Source organism: Emiliania huxleyi (assembly GCF_000372725.1).
Source record: "Emiliania huxleyi CCMP1516 unplaced genomic scaffold EMIHUscaffold_98, whole genome shotgun sequence".
In the NCBI taxonomy this organism is placed as follows: Eukaryota; Haptophyta; order Isochrysidales; family Noelaerhabdaceae; genus Emiliania; species Emiliania huxleyi.
Genome location: NW_005194754.1, coordinates 408623 through 424307, shown reverse-complemented (window position 1 = coordinate 424307; position 15685 = coordinate 408623). Strand labels below are relative to the sequence as shown.

General features: G+C 65.3%; 6 protein-coding genes across 6 annotated transcripts in view; 2 read left to right on the top strand and 4 right to left on the bottom strand.

Moving 5' to 3' along the window:
- EMIHUDRAFT_108051 (hypothetical protein) overlaps positions 1-1570 on the bottom strand; it is a gene marked incomplete at both ends in the record, with an annotated part of 2980 nt that extends 1410 nt beyond the window's left edge. Inside the window, 3 exons of the mRNA XM_005756311.1 lie at positions 226-627; positions 1108-1315; positions 1392-1570. Of these exons, the coding sequence (XP_005756368.1) occupies positions 226-627; positions 1108-1315; positions 1392-1570 (789 nt within the window). The remainder of the gene's footprint in view (positions 1-225; positions 628-1107; positions 1316-1391) is intronic.
- A 5358-nt stretch (positions 1571-6928) lies between these two features.
- On the bottom strand, positions 6929-7666 carry EMIHUDRAFT_439363 (hypothetical protein). The gene has a single exon (XM_005756310.1). The coding sequence runs from the start codon at positions 7652-7654 to the stop codon at positions 7127-7129; it is 528 nt and encodes a 175-aa protein (XP_005756367.1). The 5' UTR covers positions 7655-7666; the 3' UTR covers positions 6929-7126.
- A 944-nt stretch (positions 7667-8610) lies between these two features.
- EMIHUDRAFT_221748 (hypothetical protein) lies at positions 8611-9498 on the bottom strand (the record flags this gene model as incomplete). The annotated part of the gene is made up of 1 exon (XM_005756309.1): positions 8611-9498. The coding sequence occupies one exon, from the start codon at positions 9496-9498 to the stop codon at positions 8611-8613; it is 888 nt and encodes a 295-aa protein (XP_005756366.1).
- A 320-nt stretch (positions 9499-9818) lies between these two features.
- Positions 9819-10757, top strand: EMIHUDRAFT_108048 (mitochondrial carrier protein; the record flags this gene model as incomplete). The annotated part of the gene is made up of 1 exon (XM_005756308.1): positions 9819-10757. The coding sequence occupies one exon, from the start codon at positions 9819-9821 to the stop codon at positions 10755-10757; it is 939 nt and encodes a 312-aa protein (XP_005756365.1).
- A 429-nt stretch (positions 10758-11186) lies between these two features.
- On the top strand, positions 11187-12144 carry EMIHUDRAFT_221746 (hypothetical protein; the record flags this gene model as incomplete). The annotated part of the gene is made up of 2 exons (XM_005756307.1): positions 11187-12045; positions 12119-12144. 2 exons carry the CDS (start codon positions 11187-11189, stop codon positions 12142-12144), a joined length of 885 nt encoding a protein of 294 aa, XP_005756364.1.
- Positions 12145-12844: 700 nt separating this feature from the next.
- EMIHUDRAFT_221745 (hypothetical protein) lies at positions 12845-14914 on the bottom strand (the record flags this gene model as incomplete). Its single annotated transcript, XM_005756306.1, has 5 exons — positions 12845-13059; positions 13138-13432; positions 13589-13679; positions 13741-14452; positions 14497-14914. 5 exons carry the CDS (start codon positions 14912-14914, stop codon positions 12845-12847), a joined length of 1731 nt encoding a protein of 576 aa, XP_005756363.1.
- Between the last annotated feature and the right edge of the window lie 771 nt (positions 14915-15685).

The window sequence follows — 15685 nt, the reverse complement described above, 5'->3', positions numbered from 1 at the left end:
GCCAACCACTCCCTGGCCGTCGGTCGCCATCGCCTGATTCTCGGCATGTAGCGCCGCGATCTGCGCCTGTAGTGCATCGAGCCGCTGATCCTGACCTTCGATACCATGCAGCTGGTTCTGCATGCCCTGCATTTCGGCCTAGGACATGGCGTGCCATTCCTGCTGGCCCATGTTCTTGATGACCACGTCATCGGTCGAGTCCTTGATCTCGCCCTTCTACGTGACCTTGGCGGCCTCGTCGGCCGTATCATGGGCAACGAGGTAGGATGAGCCGGCCTCGAGGACCGCGAGACCAGCAGCGGTCATCAGCATCATCTCCTTCTTCATGACCGCGCCATTGGTTCGTACTCTCTTCAAGATTGGCGGAGCGGCGCACTCGACGATGCAGCCCGACGACTTGGCCAGCTTCTTGCGCGTCATGCCCTTCTTGCCGAGCGCGTAGGAGAGCTCGTCGGGCTTGAGCACGAGCGTCTTGGTGCCCCACTCGTCCTGGTCGTCGTCCTCGTCCGGCTTGCTGTCGCCGGTGAAGTAGTTTGGCACCTTGGTCTCGACGGCCGCCATCACCTTGAGCTGCGCGCCGCGCCGGCCGCGCCGCGGGCCGAAGATGGCGAGCTTCTCGGTCTGGCCCTGATCAGGCGCGGGAAGGAGGAGCGCACGGGGCGACGTCGAGCGGAGCGCGGAGGGCGAGGTGGATCCCGCCGGCGAGGAGGAGATGGGGCGATCGAGGAGACGGACGAGAACAGACTAGCCCTTCACGGGGGTTGACATCTCGCGGTGGACGAGTCAGCGGCGGCTCTCTGGTGGAGGATGGCGGAGGAGGAGCCGGCGGAGGAGCGTGGTGGAGGAGGTTGCGCAAGGGCGGACAGCTCCCGCCGGCTCGGGGACGGCGCGGGCGCGGAGCGGCTCGTCGCGTGTGTCCAGCTCGTGTGTCGCGAGGTGCAGGCCGAGGTACAGAGGTACAGGGCAGAGAGCAGCAGGGCCGAGAGCAGCAGGGCCGAGGCCGCGCGGGAGGGACTTGAGCCGGGGAGCAGGGGGGTGTTCTCCAGATACAACGTCAGACGCCCGTCACGATGCGTTGTACGGTGAGGAGGGAGAGGCGGGCGGCACCTCGCGGCCAGACCCGCGCCCGCGAAAGTCGGCGAAGAACATGAGCGTGCCCCACTCCTCCTCGACCTGGCGCAGAAAGTTGCCCTGCGAGCCAGTCACAAAGCCAACCGCCTCGGTCGGCACCTGGATGACGGTAAGGTCGTCGTCCTCGCTGTCGTCGTCGATGGTGACGGGGCCGACGCGCTGCGCCATGACGCACTCGACGTACCTGCCGGAGGGGGAGGGTCTTCTTGCGAGGTGCGGGAGAAAGGGGAGGGGGGGGTGGGGGGGGGGCGTGCGCGCACTTCTTGGCGCGGCGCCGCTCGGCCTCGGAGCCGCGAATCTCCAGCGTCAGCGACTGCTCGAAGAGGTCCAGCTCCGCGCCGGACACGCGCGCAATCTTCTCCTTGGTCCTCCCGCTCTTGCCGAGGATGAAGGCGGCGTCATCGTTGGAGATCTTGAGCACGTCCACTTCCTGCGGCATGGTGTCCTGCGCGGGGACGGGGGGAGGGGATTTTGTCGGTGGGGGCCGATGATATCCTCTCGGGTACGATGGCAGCGGGCGGCGTCGCGTCGGCTCCGGCTGCGGGCGGCGACGCCCTCGTGGGGTTGGGTGGGGGCGGGCGCGCGCAGCACTGGGTGGCATTTGGGCCCCTGGCTCTGTTAGTGGCACCTCCCTTGTGGTGTTGTGGGGAGCGCGCCGCGCGTGCCTGGCTTCTCCACGGCGTGCTGACGCCACGAGTTTTTCTTTTTCTTCTAAGTTGGTTACGTTACGAAAGGTAGTCTATGGTGGTAAAGAAAATTCGCGAGTTAAGTTTTCTCTCTCGTCCCGGCGGGTGGTAGCAAATGTGTGCTCTCATCTTCCCTTTGGCTGTCTCTTTTCTTTTCTTCCACCGGGCTTCGTTTCGCGTTTCGTTCGTGAAGCGTTGCGTGCGGCGATTGAGCGCCTCCCTCTCCCATGACCGGTGCGGCCTCCGAGTCGGCGTCTAGCGCGCGCGATAAGGTTTTTGCTCGCCTTCCCTGGCGCCTGGGACGTGTTGCGACTTGCGTCACTCTCTCTCCCCCTCTCCCTCTCTCTCTCTCTCTCTCTCTCTCTCTCTCTCTCTCTCTCTCTCTCTCTCTCTCTCTCTCTCTCTCTCTCTCTCCTCTCTTCTCTCTCTCCTCTCTTCTCTCTCTCGTCACCATGCGACACAAGGAAACTCCATCGACCGCAAATCGCAATCAATCAAATTGGCGCAAGGTCCTCGCACCTCGGTGATCTCAGGCCCAGTTGCATCAGACCTGTCCGCTGTCCCGGATCCTGCTGAACAAAGCTCCTCTTGTAACCGTAGGGTGCCGAACTTAAGGTAAGGTAGCTTGAGTTAGGGAGCTCTTTTCCTCTTGCCGAACTCCTGTTCTAATGTACCTAACTCCTGCTACCCACCTCTCGGTCCAGCCGGACCGGCACACGGGCCACGCGGCCCGCACCACTCTGAGGCATCTCCCTCCTACGCTACGAGCACCTACGCTCGAGTACGAGTGCCTACGCTACTAGATGCCCTACTCCTCCTCCTCCTCCTCCTCCCCCTCCTCCTCCTCCTCACTCGCCGCACCCTCGTCGTACCAGCGAGGGCGGAGGGGCCCGTCGCCGGTACCAAAAAAGAAATCCCCGGTACCTAACTGCTGCTATACCCCGTACCTAACTCAGTGCAAAGCACCTAACCTAACTCAAGCTAGATATCTTCCAATCGTTTTATTACAAATAGAACCTTACCTTATAAGTTCGGCACCCTACAGTAGCTCGATCGGTCACACCGCCATCGCCGCCGACGTCTCACTGTGAGGATGATGGAGAGGGGGGACGACACTGCTTCTGCAGCGTGCACCTCGCTCCTGTACCGTGATCCGTGTTTGTTATGACCCCCCCCAATGAACACACCAGTGAGGGAGGGCGAAACGATCGAGGGGTCCCGTACCATGCGGAATCGACCCTATCCAGTGCTCAAGTGCTCAGCAAGGACCAAGGTCCAAGCAAGGAACCGGACGGCCGAGCGAGATTGTGCGGCTTCATGTTCGATATTCCACAAACAACCCCAAAACATAACCGATTCATTTCCGTCCCTTTCCGCCGCCCGATAGCATTCTCTAAGTGTTCGCAAATCGGCGCCCAATGTCAGTATCAGGCAAAACTTGCCAGACTTGTTTAGGTAATGCCGCGCCACGACGACGCCCACCCATCCATCTAATCACCAACTCTGACACGACCACCCCTCGCCTTCTCTGTGCGCGAGCCCGCCCTAACCCCAACACCACGCAGCCATCCCCCCGCGTGCAGCGGCCATGCCAGCCCGTGATCCCGCGCCGCGTCCACCTCCGCTCCAGGTCGAACATGGCCCGCCTCGTTCAGATTGCCCTCAGCGCAGCATTCCTCGAGCAGTCACTGGCGCAGCGCTCTAGGATTCCAGCACCTATTGGCATTCCCGATCCGAACGGCAACACGTACGTCTTTAGCGGACAGACCCTGAGCACAGCCTGCGATCCGACCGATTTCCTCTCCATGGCGGGCGGCCTCTCCACGGACAACTGCGCCAACTGGATCGAGCGCACGGAGATGAACCCCCCGCTCTCACCGCCGTGCCCCCCGGGGACGGATCCGCTCGGAACCAAGGCCGAGTTCTGCTCCGGGGCGGTGGTCGACACCACCTACACCATCATCGGCGGCATCGCTGGTCCCGACATCTGCTGCACCAAGCTGCCGCCATCGCCGCCCGCCGGCATCAACAAGGACCCGCACCTCTTCTACCCGCACGGCGGACGCGCGGACTTCCGAGGCAAGGACGGGCAGCTGTACAGCTTTTTCTCGTCTCCCGACCTCGCGGTCAACGTCAGAACGGAGGACGCCGAGTTCATGCTGCACGGCGGCAAGCTGACGGTCGAGGGCTCCTTCATCACCGAGATGCACCTGGTGGCGCGCGTCGGCACCTGCCCGCCTGGGTACCCCGTCGAGCGGTGCATCGGCGCCAAGCACAAGTTTGCCAACGTCTCCTTCTGGGGCTCCGAGCTCACCGCCCAGAACTGGGGCTGGGCAATGATCAACGGCACCTGCGGCGGCCACCCCTTCCGCCTGAGCAAGCACGGCACCAAGAGCTGCGAGGACCTGTCCGTCAGCGTCAAGTCGTCGAGCGCGACGTTCGAGGTGGGCAACTGGACCTTCACGGTGCACGCCAACCACGTCTACGACCGCATCTCCGGCCCGGAGCACCGGCTCGACCTCTCCGTCAAGCCGAACGGCGACGCCCCCGCGCGCTCCTTGCCGCACGGCATCCTCGGCCAGGGGTACTCGTCCACCATAGCGCGCGACGGCAACCGCGACGCCTACCCGCAGCAGGGCCACTTCCGCACGAGCGCGATGGCCGAGGGCGCCATCGAGGGCAGTGCCGCGATGTACGAGGTCGCCCTGCCGTTCGAGACGCGCTTTGCCTTTTCCCGCTTCGACGCGCCCCTCGAGACGTCGGTGAACCCCTTGCTGCTGACGACGAGCGAGGCAACCGCGATCGACGTCGCCGGCGAGGCCGAGGACGACGCGGCGGCGTGAGGTGAGCCCGACTGTCGCACGAGTGAAGCGCCGGGCGACCACGAGTGGCAAGAGGGGCGATCGCCGCAAAAGGGGGAGAATGTGTCGCGAGGGGGCTCCTGCTGCCTGCGGGGCCCCGACGCCACTGCCAGAGGCTCAAAGAAAGGAATGGAGAGTCATGGAGTGCTTGCTGTGTGTCGGGTGTGAGTTCTCTCTGGTCGAGAACGGCCGCGTGGCGCGCCAACCGCGCTGCGGCCGCAGCACGTGCGCGGCGAGCTGGCGACACAACGCTCCGTTCGTGTTTAGGAGTCGCTCTTTCCTCGTTGACGTTGTGATCGTTGTCTCTCTACTAACGTACCTTCTCTCCCAAAAGTTATTTAACCCCACCCCGGTTTCGGATATCGGCGAACGATTGGACGGTGCCACCAACTGAGCCAAATGGAGCCCTCTGTGATGTGGGACCTCACTCCCAGAAGCTTGGAGCTTCAGGCCGCGACCACGTGGCTAGGTGGACACTAAAGTGCCATTTTGGCGCCAAATCTTGGCGCGAAATGACACGTGGACATGGCGGGAGTGTTGTGTGGCTGCGCCGCTCGCCGCAGCGCTGCTGTTGAGCGCCAGCTGCTGAGCTCCCTTGCGCAGCACAACCCCTGCGCAGCACGAGACCGCTGGCCTTCCTCCTGCACCACACAGGAGCGCGCCAAGGCGCGCGTCTGGGCAAGCAGTGCGTCTGATCGCGATGCGAGAGTCGACGCTGTGACGCCGCCGCTCGCCGGCTAGAATGACAGTGGCAGCATTCGAGTACGCGTCGACTCTGGGGTGGGTGCGGGGGGCCTAGAGGGTATCCATGCGGGGGGGGGATGGGGTCGAATGGCCCGCCGCAGGCGCCGATTTTTTCGGATTTTTTGCGCGATTTTGCACTTGTTTTCATGGGAATTCGGCATATTGCGGGGCCATGCTATCACGCCTTGCGACAGCCTGTCGGCGCTGCTGACCGTGCCATGCTGCACAATTGATCACCTGCATAGCTCGCGGCCTTAGTATCAAGCATTCAGTGACGACCTGATCGTACGCCAGTAGGAAGGTGTCCTTCCAGCTGCGTGCACGCTTCTGGCGCAATGCGCGTCACCTCGGATTGGCTGCTGGCACTCTCGAGGCTATGCCTACACAGCCTCGCGCGCATGGGCAGTCAAGAGGGACCACGCACCTTCTCAGGATAGCACCAGTGCCTCTCTCTTGGACCGGCAAACTTGGTGGTATCGTGTCACCAATGTGGGACCAGTGCGGCATCGCGCCATCGACAGCTCTGAACTGCGCCTCACCACTGACCGGGAAGGCCGCCAAGTGGGCCAACACAGGTCGCACATTGTGGCAGCAGTCAGCAGTGCATGTCTGATAGCTAGAGCAGCAGCGTCAGGGTCTCGCAGGGTCGGATCGTGTCAAGCCTCTCGCCCGGCCGGCCGCGTGCAGACGTCGGCCTGTCTGCTTCCTGGAGTGATCTGTCGGCGGTCAGTACGACCGATCAGGTTGAGGTTACTGATGGTTGGAGGGTCTATCTGTGTGTACTTCTCGAGATCTCTCCAAATTTACCCTCTGTTAGACCGGGTTAGATCGGGAAGTCGGTGCTCTGAGCGACTCTGAGCGCCGGGGCCCCGTTTCCGCACTGCGGCGCGGCCATAGTCTGAGGGTATCCTAAAAGTTCGGCCGATTTGGGTCAAAACGCTAAAAGCACGGCTAGCCGTAGATTTGGGGCAAAACGACAAAAGTGGGCCCGCCCGGGGCAAAATGGTAAAAGTCGCGCCGCCGCAGGCGCGCGAAAATTTTGGACATTCTACTCTCCGGCGAATGCCACTAGCCCCACCAAGCCGGCAGATGGTACCTCGGCGGAGCTGCAACCAAGCCAGCGGGTGAAGTGTTGTGGGAGGATGCGTCCTTATGTGTCACAAACTTGTAGCGCTACATGTTTGGACACACACCGGCGGGCGCTTTCGAGGGGCGAGCGGCAGAGCATTTTTTTAGCCATAGTGTGCGGGAACTACTTTGCCGTTGCGGGACGATAGGGATAGCTAGTACTTGCTGCACCCGCGGCGCGCAGCGCCGAAGAAATTTTTGAAACATGCTAAAAGTTGGGCGCTCCGAGACGACCAAAGTGGTAAAAAGTCGCACTCTCCACCCTTGACCCGATCAAAAAGCGTAAAAGCACCCCCGAGGCTCCAGAAACCTAACCCTCAGACTATGGGCGCGGCGCACGGTGCCTCCGGGGGCCCCCGCGCCCCCCCCAGAGCGCGTCGACCAGGAACCTGCCCACAAATAAATACCACACGCCCGCGCGCCTCACACTCACAGGGCGAGAACTAACCGACAGACGCCCGCCCACGGGGCGCCTCACTCACAGGGCGAGAACTAACCGACAGATTTTATAGTCATCCTCGCACACGTGTCTCTCGACTCGTCGAGCATCGGCCACATCCTTCCCGATCCTTCGACTCACTCACGGCTCGTAGCGAGGCTACGCATGCAGTCTTGCACGATCTTCATCTGCGCGTCGCTTGCACCGAACCCAGCCGGCGGCGGCGCGCGTAGCGCTGCGTTCACGAGGACCGGCAGCGGCGCCTGCCACTTCCGGCCTTTGAAGCCTCCGAGGGGCAGCCAGGCTTCGAAGGGGTCGCTCGTGCCGCCTGCAGGCGCCCTCATCAGCAGCACCTGCGGCTCGTCGGGCGGTGGCGCGCCGCTCGCGAGCCTCACCGCCGGCCCCGAGCCGTTGCGCGCGAGCTTCAGGTCGCCCGCCGAGAGCGTTGCACCGGCGGTCGGCGCGACGACGAGCCGCCGCGCGAGGAGGTCGCGGTAGTCGATGTCGTTGAGGTAGTCGATGCCGGCGCACCACGGGTCGATGTGGTGCGGGTAGGGCAGCCAGATGCACTGGCGCTGGTCGCCGCAGCCGACATCCATCCCCCGCAAGTGGCGCGGCTCGAGGGCGCGCTGCATCCACTTGAGCTCGCACGGGATCGGAGGCATCACGACGCGCCGCCGCAGCAGCAGCCCGAGCAGCAGCAGCCGCGCCGCGAAGCGGTCATACTCCCCCATCGAGGCGAAGGAGGTGCGGACGCCCTCCGTCACGAGCAGCCTGCCCGCCGCCTCGCCGCCCCACGCCCGCCGCCGCTCCTCGGGCGAACGCGCGCCCGCCGCCGCGAAGGCGCGGGGCGAGAGCCACGCGGCGGGCGCCACCGCGTCCGCCTCCGGCCTCCATATCTTCAGCGAGCGGAGGAGGGCGCGCCTCCCCCACTGCTCCTGCCGCAGGCCGGCCATGTGGACTAGCAGGCAGGGCACGCGGTGCTCGGGCGCGCACATGCGTCGCTCGAGCTCGCTCCTCGCCTCCCACCGCCACGACGCGTCGTGGCAGCCTCTCATCTGAGGGAAGAAGGCGCCGTACGGAAAGTGCGAGAAGGTGCTCTCTGCCGTGGGGAGGGCGGCGAGGGTGAGAATGCGAGGCGGCGAGTAGGCGAGGGACGTGGCTGAGTGGCGGAGGGACGGCGGCGAGGGACGGTGGCGGCGGCGCGGGAAGGGGTCGAAGCGCGACCTGCCGCCGACCGGCCCGTGGGCCCGCGGCGGTGCGCCGGGGAGAGAGGGCGCCACACGCACCCGATGCGAGGTAGAGGGACGATCGTGGCGCCGAAGCGTTGCCAGGCACTCCGAGGCTTCCCACTCGAGAGCCGCCGCCGCCGCCGCCGCCGCCCCTGCAGAGGTGCGCCACCTTGCGGAGGGCGCCGCGCCCTCCGCCTCCCGCCCCGCCGCCGCCCCGCAGGCTGCGGCGCGCGCGGTGCGTCTCCGCCTGGTAGCGAGGGCTCCCGAGCCGCTGCTTGCCCTCTCGCGCCGAGACGCACTCCACCGAGCCGTACGAGGCCGCCCCCGCCTTCCAGCAGTGGCCCGGCGCGAACTGGGCCTTGAAGCGCGCCTAGAGGAGCCGAACGGGCCTAGAGGAGCGCACCCGCGAACTGGGCCTTGAAACAGCTGCGGGTGCGGGAGGCGCGCGCCTCGAAAAACTCGACGCCGGCGGCAAAGGTCCGCTCTCCGATCAGTGCGGACGCAATCACGTCGTTGAGGTTGGCCTGCTCGTCGGCGTTTGCAAAGTGGGGCGGCGCCGACCATCCGGAGTGCGGCAGCTCGCGCACCGACTCCGGCCGAAAGGTGAACCGCTCGATCCTCGCGTTGAGCTCCTCGAGCAGCCAGGCGCCCCCGCTGCCGCGCGCCACGCCCTGCACGTAAAAGACGCCAGCGTTGGCGAAGGGGTTGTCGGTCTGGAAGATGAGCTGGTGCTCAAGGAGCGGCCCCTTGAAGAGCGGGTACGGGTTGGCGAGCACCGCGACGTCGGCGTCCAGATGCAGCACGTTGAGCCCGTGCGAGAGCACGAGCTGCACGAGCAGCCGCTTGCGCGCGCGGAAGAAGTCAAGCGCGACGGGGTTGAACTCGCGCATCCCAAAGAGGCGCATCGCGTCGTTGTATAGCGAGGCGGGCCGCTTCGAGGCGAAGGCGGATGGTTGCCAGACGCACGCCACGCGCGGCAGCACCTCCCAGACCCCGTCGCACACCTCCTGCTTGGGCGCAAAGAGTAGCATGTGGCGTAGCCCCAGCGAGGCGAGGTTGAGGACGAGATTTGCACCCATCCGCATCGAGCCCTCGCCGCCCACGCACAGCAGCATAACCTCTTTCCCGCTCCTCGCCGCGGGGAGCACGCGTGCAAGCGTCCCGGAGGCGTCGAGATCGCCGCCAGAGCGCTCGGCTGGCAGGTCGGGAGTATACTCGAGGCGAGCGCCGGTGGTGGCGACGCGCGCCGCCGTCAGAGCGGCGAGGTCGTCTGCCATTTGCGAAGGTGGCGTAAAAGAATTCACAGGGATCTCTCTCACCGACACAGGTTCGACACAGGTACCAAAAGGAGCACAGCAGGTGGCGTAAAAGAATGGGCGAAAGCTTGCACGATTCACACTACTCGAGTAGGTTTGCCCTATTTATTTACGATTCACACAAAGGCGTGAAAAGAATTCCTGAACCGCAACGCAACATTTTAGGCTGCCCTCGCGGGATTGGCTGTGCACCTCGCTGCACGGGGATTTTGATGACGCGTGGCGTCCGTACGGTTTTACTCTGCGGCCGGCAGCACGCGGCTGCCTGCTGCCTGAGCTACATGACGCGCTGCTCGAGCGCGACCACCGTCTTGGTGGTTATCACTTCTCTCGCCTCTCCTTGCGCCGCGAGTGACTTTGATTGGCGCTACTTTGCAGCCGGCGGCTTCAGTGCCGCTCTCTCGCATGGCTACACCACCCCGCTGGACGTCGTCAAGACGCGCATGCAGACGCACCCGCAGCTGGGCACGTCCGTCACGGCGGCGACCCGCAAGCTCGTCAAGGAGGAGGGCGTTGAGGTGCTGCTCAAGGGCCTGGCCCCCACCTGCGCCGGGTACGGCGTGGAGGGCGCTCTCAAGTTTGGTGTCTACGAAGTCCTCAAGCCTCTCTTTGCGCAGATGAGCCCCAACAAGATGCTCAACATGCTGGCCGCGTCGGTGGTGGCGGGTGCGGTGGCCTCCGTGGTCCTCTGTCCAGCTGAGGAGGTGCGAATCGTCCAGGTGTCCAACCCCGACTACTGCGACGGCGGTACGGTTGCGACGCTGCGCAAACTCGCACGGGAGAAGGGCGCGCTCGCGAGCTTCGAGGGGATGCCGGCAATGTGCGCGAAGCAGGTGCCGTACACGATGGGCAAGCAGGTCTCCTTCGACGTCTGCTGCGCATGTGTCCGCGGCCTCTTCGACTGGGGTTGCCACGTGAGCAAGGCAGAGAGCCTCCGGCCTGCGCTCGACCGGCTAGTCCCGTGCGTGGCCGCCCTGCCCGCCGCGGTGCTTGCGTGCTTGATGAGCCACCCCGGCGACATGGTGCTCACCGCCTACTACAACGGCGGCGGCGGCTCCGTCGTCGCGGCGGTGCGCAAGCTGGTGGCGGAGGGTGGCATGCCGGCGCTCTTTCGCGGCCTGCGCGCGCGGCTGCTTCACGTCATTTCGATTATCTGGGTCCAGCTCGTCGTGTACGACAAGGTGAAGCAGGTGCTCGGGCTGCCCGCGACGGGGCACTGAATGCGGTCGATAGGCGGTGGCGGTTTAGGCTCGCTTGGCCCTGGGGATTGCCTCGTCATCGCCTATCGAAGACTGCGGCTCGATCGGGCCGCAAGGGATTACCGTAGCGTGTGCGTGTAGTGCAGGGCGTACTGTAGGTATCGTACCTTTCCGCTCATTGAGCAACAAGTTGAGTCGCTCATCAGGCCAAGAAGAGACCCGTACAAGGGTCTGGCCCAGCCTCTGGCGAGGTACTCACCTTGTGATTCGTTTTGGGTCAAAATCGTCCCCCAGACCGGGAGACGCCTCTCAGGGTTTTGGATATTATTGTAGCGCGTATGGGGTTTCAGTGTATGGGGCGAGCCTTGGCGAGCAGCGTTCAGCTGTTCCCACAGCAGGCTGGAAGTACCTCGCCCAGACAAGGGTCCGGGAGGGGGGGGTTCACAGCATATGCCCGCCACCGTTATCGGGGGCTCCCTTTGCGGAAGAGCCGAAGCCACACTGCCGTTTGCAATCTCGAGCATGCTTCCGACGCACTCACCGCCCAAGGCGCTGGACCAGCCGCTCCTCGCGGACGCGGAGCCCTGGTTCAACCGCCCCAAGACCAAGAGGGCGCTCGTTGCCGGCGCCATGCTCCTCGTTGCCGGCGGCTGCGGAATTGGACTCGTCGGCGCGATGGTTGTGCCCAGCGGAGTCTTTCTGCAGAGCGCCGACGAGTCGGTGTCGGCGCTCAAGGCCGAGAACGAGGCGCTGAGGAAGGAGAACGCGGCACTGAAGAACGCATCTCAGCTCTCCAATTCGTCCAAGTTTGGCGGTAAAGACGTGCGCTTTGGCTTCAACCGCGGTGACACGCTGGATGGCGGGTCGAAGGCCGGCGATAGCTCCTGGGGCGGGACGCCGTACGGCAACAAGATCAACGGCGGATTCGATGTGGGCACGATGTCTGGCCGGAAGGATGGCGCAAAGGCGACGGGCTTCGGCTTTGGGCCGAAGACGGACCCGCGCGGCGAAATGGAGAAGAAGTGGAGCGGCGGGATGCAATTCGGTCCGGACCTCGAGGACGGCGGGTCCAAGGATGGGGATAAGTCATGGGGTGGAACTCCCTTTGGAAACAAAGTCAACGGCGGCTACGACATCGACAAGTGGACTAGCGTGGGAGGCGCCAAGGGCGGCTACAAGGATGCAGACGGCACGAAGTTCGGGCCCGGCATGGAGGACGGCGGATCCAAGGCGGGAGAGAAGTCGTGGGGTGGAACCCCCTACGGCAACAAGATCAATGGTGGGTACGACTTTGGTAAGTGGACTGGCGGTGACAAGGCGACCGACAAGCCAGCTGGCTTTGCCCCCCAGGGGCGCCTCTGACGCCAGCGACTCTCTGACAGGCGACGGACAGCGCGTGGGCCAGTAAGCAGGGCACTCGGGCCCCGTGGACAGGCTGTGTTGCGCCACAGCGGCTAGAGCACCGTGTGCAGTAATGCGCTCCGCACCGTGCCCTAGCGACTTTGGCACAACAACGACGCACACACAGAAAATTTGGGCAGTGGAGAGTGCGGCATGTGTTGCTGTTGGCCGCCATGGCTGTTGGCCCATCACGCAAGTTGTTCATTGTGTCCTCAATCTTAAGACAAAGGATTTGACATCGCGTGGCCCACCAGTCGGGTCGGCAGCCCGCAGCCGATCGGTGGTCGGTCCCAGAGACCGCGCCCTCTCCTCGTCGCTCTCTCTCGCTCTCGTCTTCCGTGTGTGTGTGGCCCCCTCTAGGTGGCCCTGTGCGCTGTGGCCCTGCGCGCGCGTCGGTCATGACGTCGACGGTCCGGCCTCCGGCGTCGCCCCGGGGGGGGGGGGGGCGCGGCGCACCCGGGGGCGCGGGGCCCGCGCGGTCACCCGCACACACCAGCCACCGGGGCGCCGCCACGCGCGCCAGGCGCCACGCCCGGCGGCGGTGGCGGCGTCTCTCTCGGTCTCGCTCAGTCGCGGTCAGAGCTGGGTCAGAGGGGCCGGGGGAGAACAACGAATAACGAAACAGGCGTGAAGGAGTCCCCACTGGACGCCCACTCTCCGCGCATGAAACGACGTGTGGGAAGTGACCTGCCATTTCCTATGCTAGCCTACACGGAAGCTCGCTCCTCCGAGTCGGACCGCTCCACAGCGGGCGCCATCGGCATCGACCGGTCCGGTGCCGGTGCCGGTGATGGCACGGGCGGCGCTGTGGATGTCGCGCATGGCTCCTCGGCGGCCTCTGCGTCACTGACGTCATGATGCCGCGCCGCCTGCAGCGCGGCAGTGCCAAGCGCAATGGCCCAGCCAACCGTGAATAGAAGGCCTACAGCAACAGAGCGATCCTATCCGTGAGCAACAATGCTCAGCAAGTCGAGCAGATAGACGCAGGGGCGTCGTCGACCAATACGGTGCAGCGCTGGCTGCTCGTGACCAAGAAGAGGAGCGAGTCCTTGCCGGGAAGAGGCCTCGGGCGGCGCGCTCGGTGGCGGCGGCGAGGCGGGTGGAAGAAGCAGCGCGACGACGTTGGGGCACGTTAGGCCGCCAAGTTTGCTGAAGGCGCTGACCAAGCCGAAGCCGGCGCCGCGCGCCGTGGCAGGGAAGGCAGCCGGCGTGACCACGTATAGGACTGGCCACACGATGCCAAAGGTGAGGGCAAACAGGGCGTAGGCGACGACAAAGAGGTCCGAGGCGAACCGCTGCGACGAGGGTCGAGGGGCAATGGAAAGGTGCGCGTTGGGCGGGGGTGTGGCGGGGAGGGGGAGCAAACGCGAGGGCGCAGTTGGCAGTGGCGCACGCGCCGTGCCTTCTGCTGCGTGCCGTCAGCACATCTGCACGTGCGTCTACTCCCGCACCTCGCGGCTGTCGACGATCCAAGTCAGCGCCAAGGACCACGCCAGGGTGCCCGCGAGGGCGGAGAGCAGAAGCGGGTAGGCGCCGGTGCGCCTGCGCCACTCGGGATGCGGTCACGACGGGCAGGGCCCCAGGGAAGGCTGCGCGGCGCCACCTGATCACAGCGGCAGCGAGCACGAACGCGGCCATCGCCACCACGCGAGCAACCGTCATCGCCACGTACATGGAGGCGGGCGCCAAGCCCTGCCGCTTTGCCAGCTCGGGAGTCCAGGCCCACCAGCCGCTGCCAAAGTTGGCCGCAAACCACAACGCCGCCAGCAGCGTCGTGGTTGGCCGGAGCGACGCGACGCAGAGGCCACGCACGGGTCGCAGCGCGCCGCCGAGCCTGTGCGGGCAGCCGATGGCGAGGCGAGGGCGCCGAGCCCGGTCGGCGCGATCATCCCTGGCCGGTGGCAGCCCGACGGTCCCATCGCCATCGCAGCCCTCGCCGCCGCCGCGCGCCGCGACGATGCGGCTCTGCGCGTCTGCCGACGCGAGCGTCCGGCTGCGGGGAAGCAGCCGCGTGACGCCGCTCCCTCCCGCGCTGATGCTGGCGAGGACCTGCGCCGCCTCGCCGCCCCTCCCCGCCGAGATGAGCCAGAGGGGGCTCTCGGGCAGCGCGAAGGCGGCCGCCGCGAGCACCGCAGCCGCGGGCAGCGCGACCAGGCAGAGGTAGAGGCGCCATCGGCCGGGCAGCAGCAGAGCGGCGAGGCCGGTGCTTCCCAGGCTGCCAATCTCGTTGAACAGCTGAAGCGCGACGACGCCGCGGTCGCGAAGTGAGGGTGGCAGCAGCTCCGAGGCGAGCGAGACGGCGAGGGGCAGGTTCCCTGCGGCGGACGACCGGCGTCACGGGACGGGCCACGGCCGGGACGGCGAGACAGCACTGCTGCGCCTCCGATGGCAAAGCCCGTGACGAGTCGGAGCATGCAGTAGGTGTAGAAGCCAGGCGCGGCCGAGGATGCGACGCCAAAGAGCACGGTCAGCGCGAGGGAGAGGAGGAAGACTGGCCGCCGGCCGCCGGCGTCCGCGAGCGCACCCCAGAAGGTGGCGCCCGCCGCCTGACCAAAGTAGATGGCTGTCGACATGGCGCCCAGCTGGCCCGGCGAGAGCGACCACAGGTCCTCGAGCGTGGGAAGCATGTAGGAGAGGACGACATTCTCGGCGCCGTCGCTCATCCACCCGAAGCCGCACAGGCACAGAACGCCGAGGCTGTACCGCCCTGCCCCACGCTTCTCGAGCAGAGCTTCGGCGGCGGCACGCGCGTCCATCGGGATGGAGAGAAACTTCATGTCGGGAGAAAAGAAATCGGATCGCGCGAGTACAAAATTAATTACAAACACTCCGTTGAGCGACCTGGAAACTTCAGACGAAAAGAAAAAATCCCAGCGTTCGCGCTTAAGGTTCCCCGGGCCACTTTCGGGGGGCAAACCCTGCCCGGCCCCTAGAACCCCAGGTAAGGCCCAGGTGAGGCCTTGGGCATCAGAAGGGACCAAGAGAAGTCCAGTCTGAGCCATAGAGCCCATGTCTTTGCCCCCGAAGGTCGCGTTTCCCCGAATGCCCGGAACGGACGTCACAGTGGTGTCCGGCCGGCGCGATCACCGAGCTATGACGCTCAGGGAAGCCTTCGAGGGAAGTGGTATGGATGGCCGCGAGCGGCGAGGGAGGTCCCCATCTGAGGGAGGGTGTAGAGGATGTAGAGTGTAGAGCGCTGTAGAGCTGTAGAGATGTAGAGCGCTCCGGAGTGCTGTAGAGCTGTAGAGCTCTACATCCGCCGCGGGACGAAGCGGGTGCGTTGTCTACCCTTATAAGTCTCTCGTGTCGGCGCCGACGCTCTTGGTTTAACCGTAGAACGTCCCAGCTTCAGTCGGCCTCCGTCCACAATCGTCGGCCCGCAGCGACCCGCAGCGATGGATGCCGCCGCCCCCCCGGCCCCTGCGGCTGACGCGCCGATGCACGACCGGCCTCCGTCGGATGGCTCTCCGGCCTCTCCGGCCGCTGACGCGGCCGCCCATGCTGTTGCCGATCCGGTCCCTCTCACGCTCAGCGATATCCGCACAAGC

Bases quoted from the DNA above. Each gene is read 5' to 3' on its own strand.
- EMIHUDRAFT_439363 (XM_005756310.1), bottom strand. From the start codon at position 7,654: ATGCCTCCGATCCCGTGCGAGCTCAAGTGGATGCAGCGCGCCCTCGAG.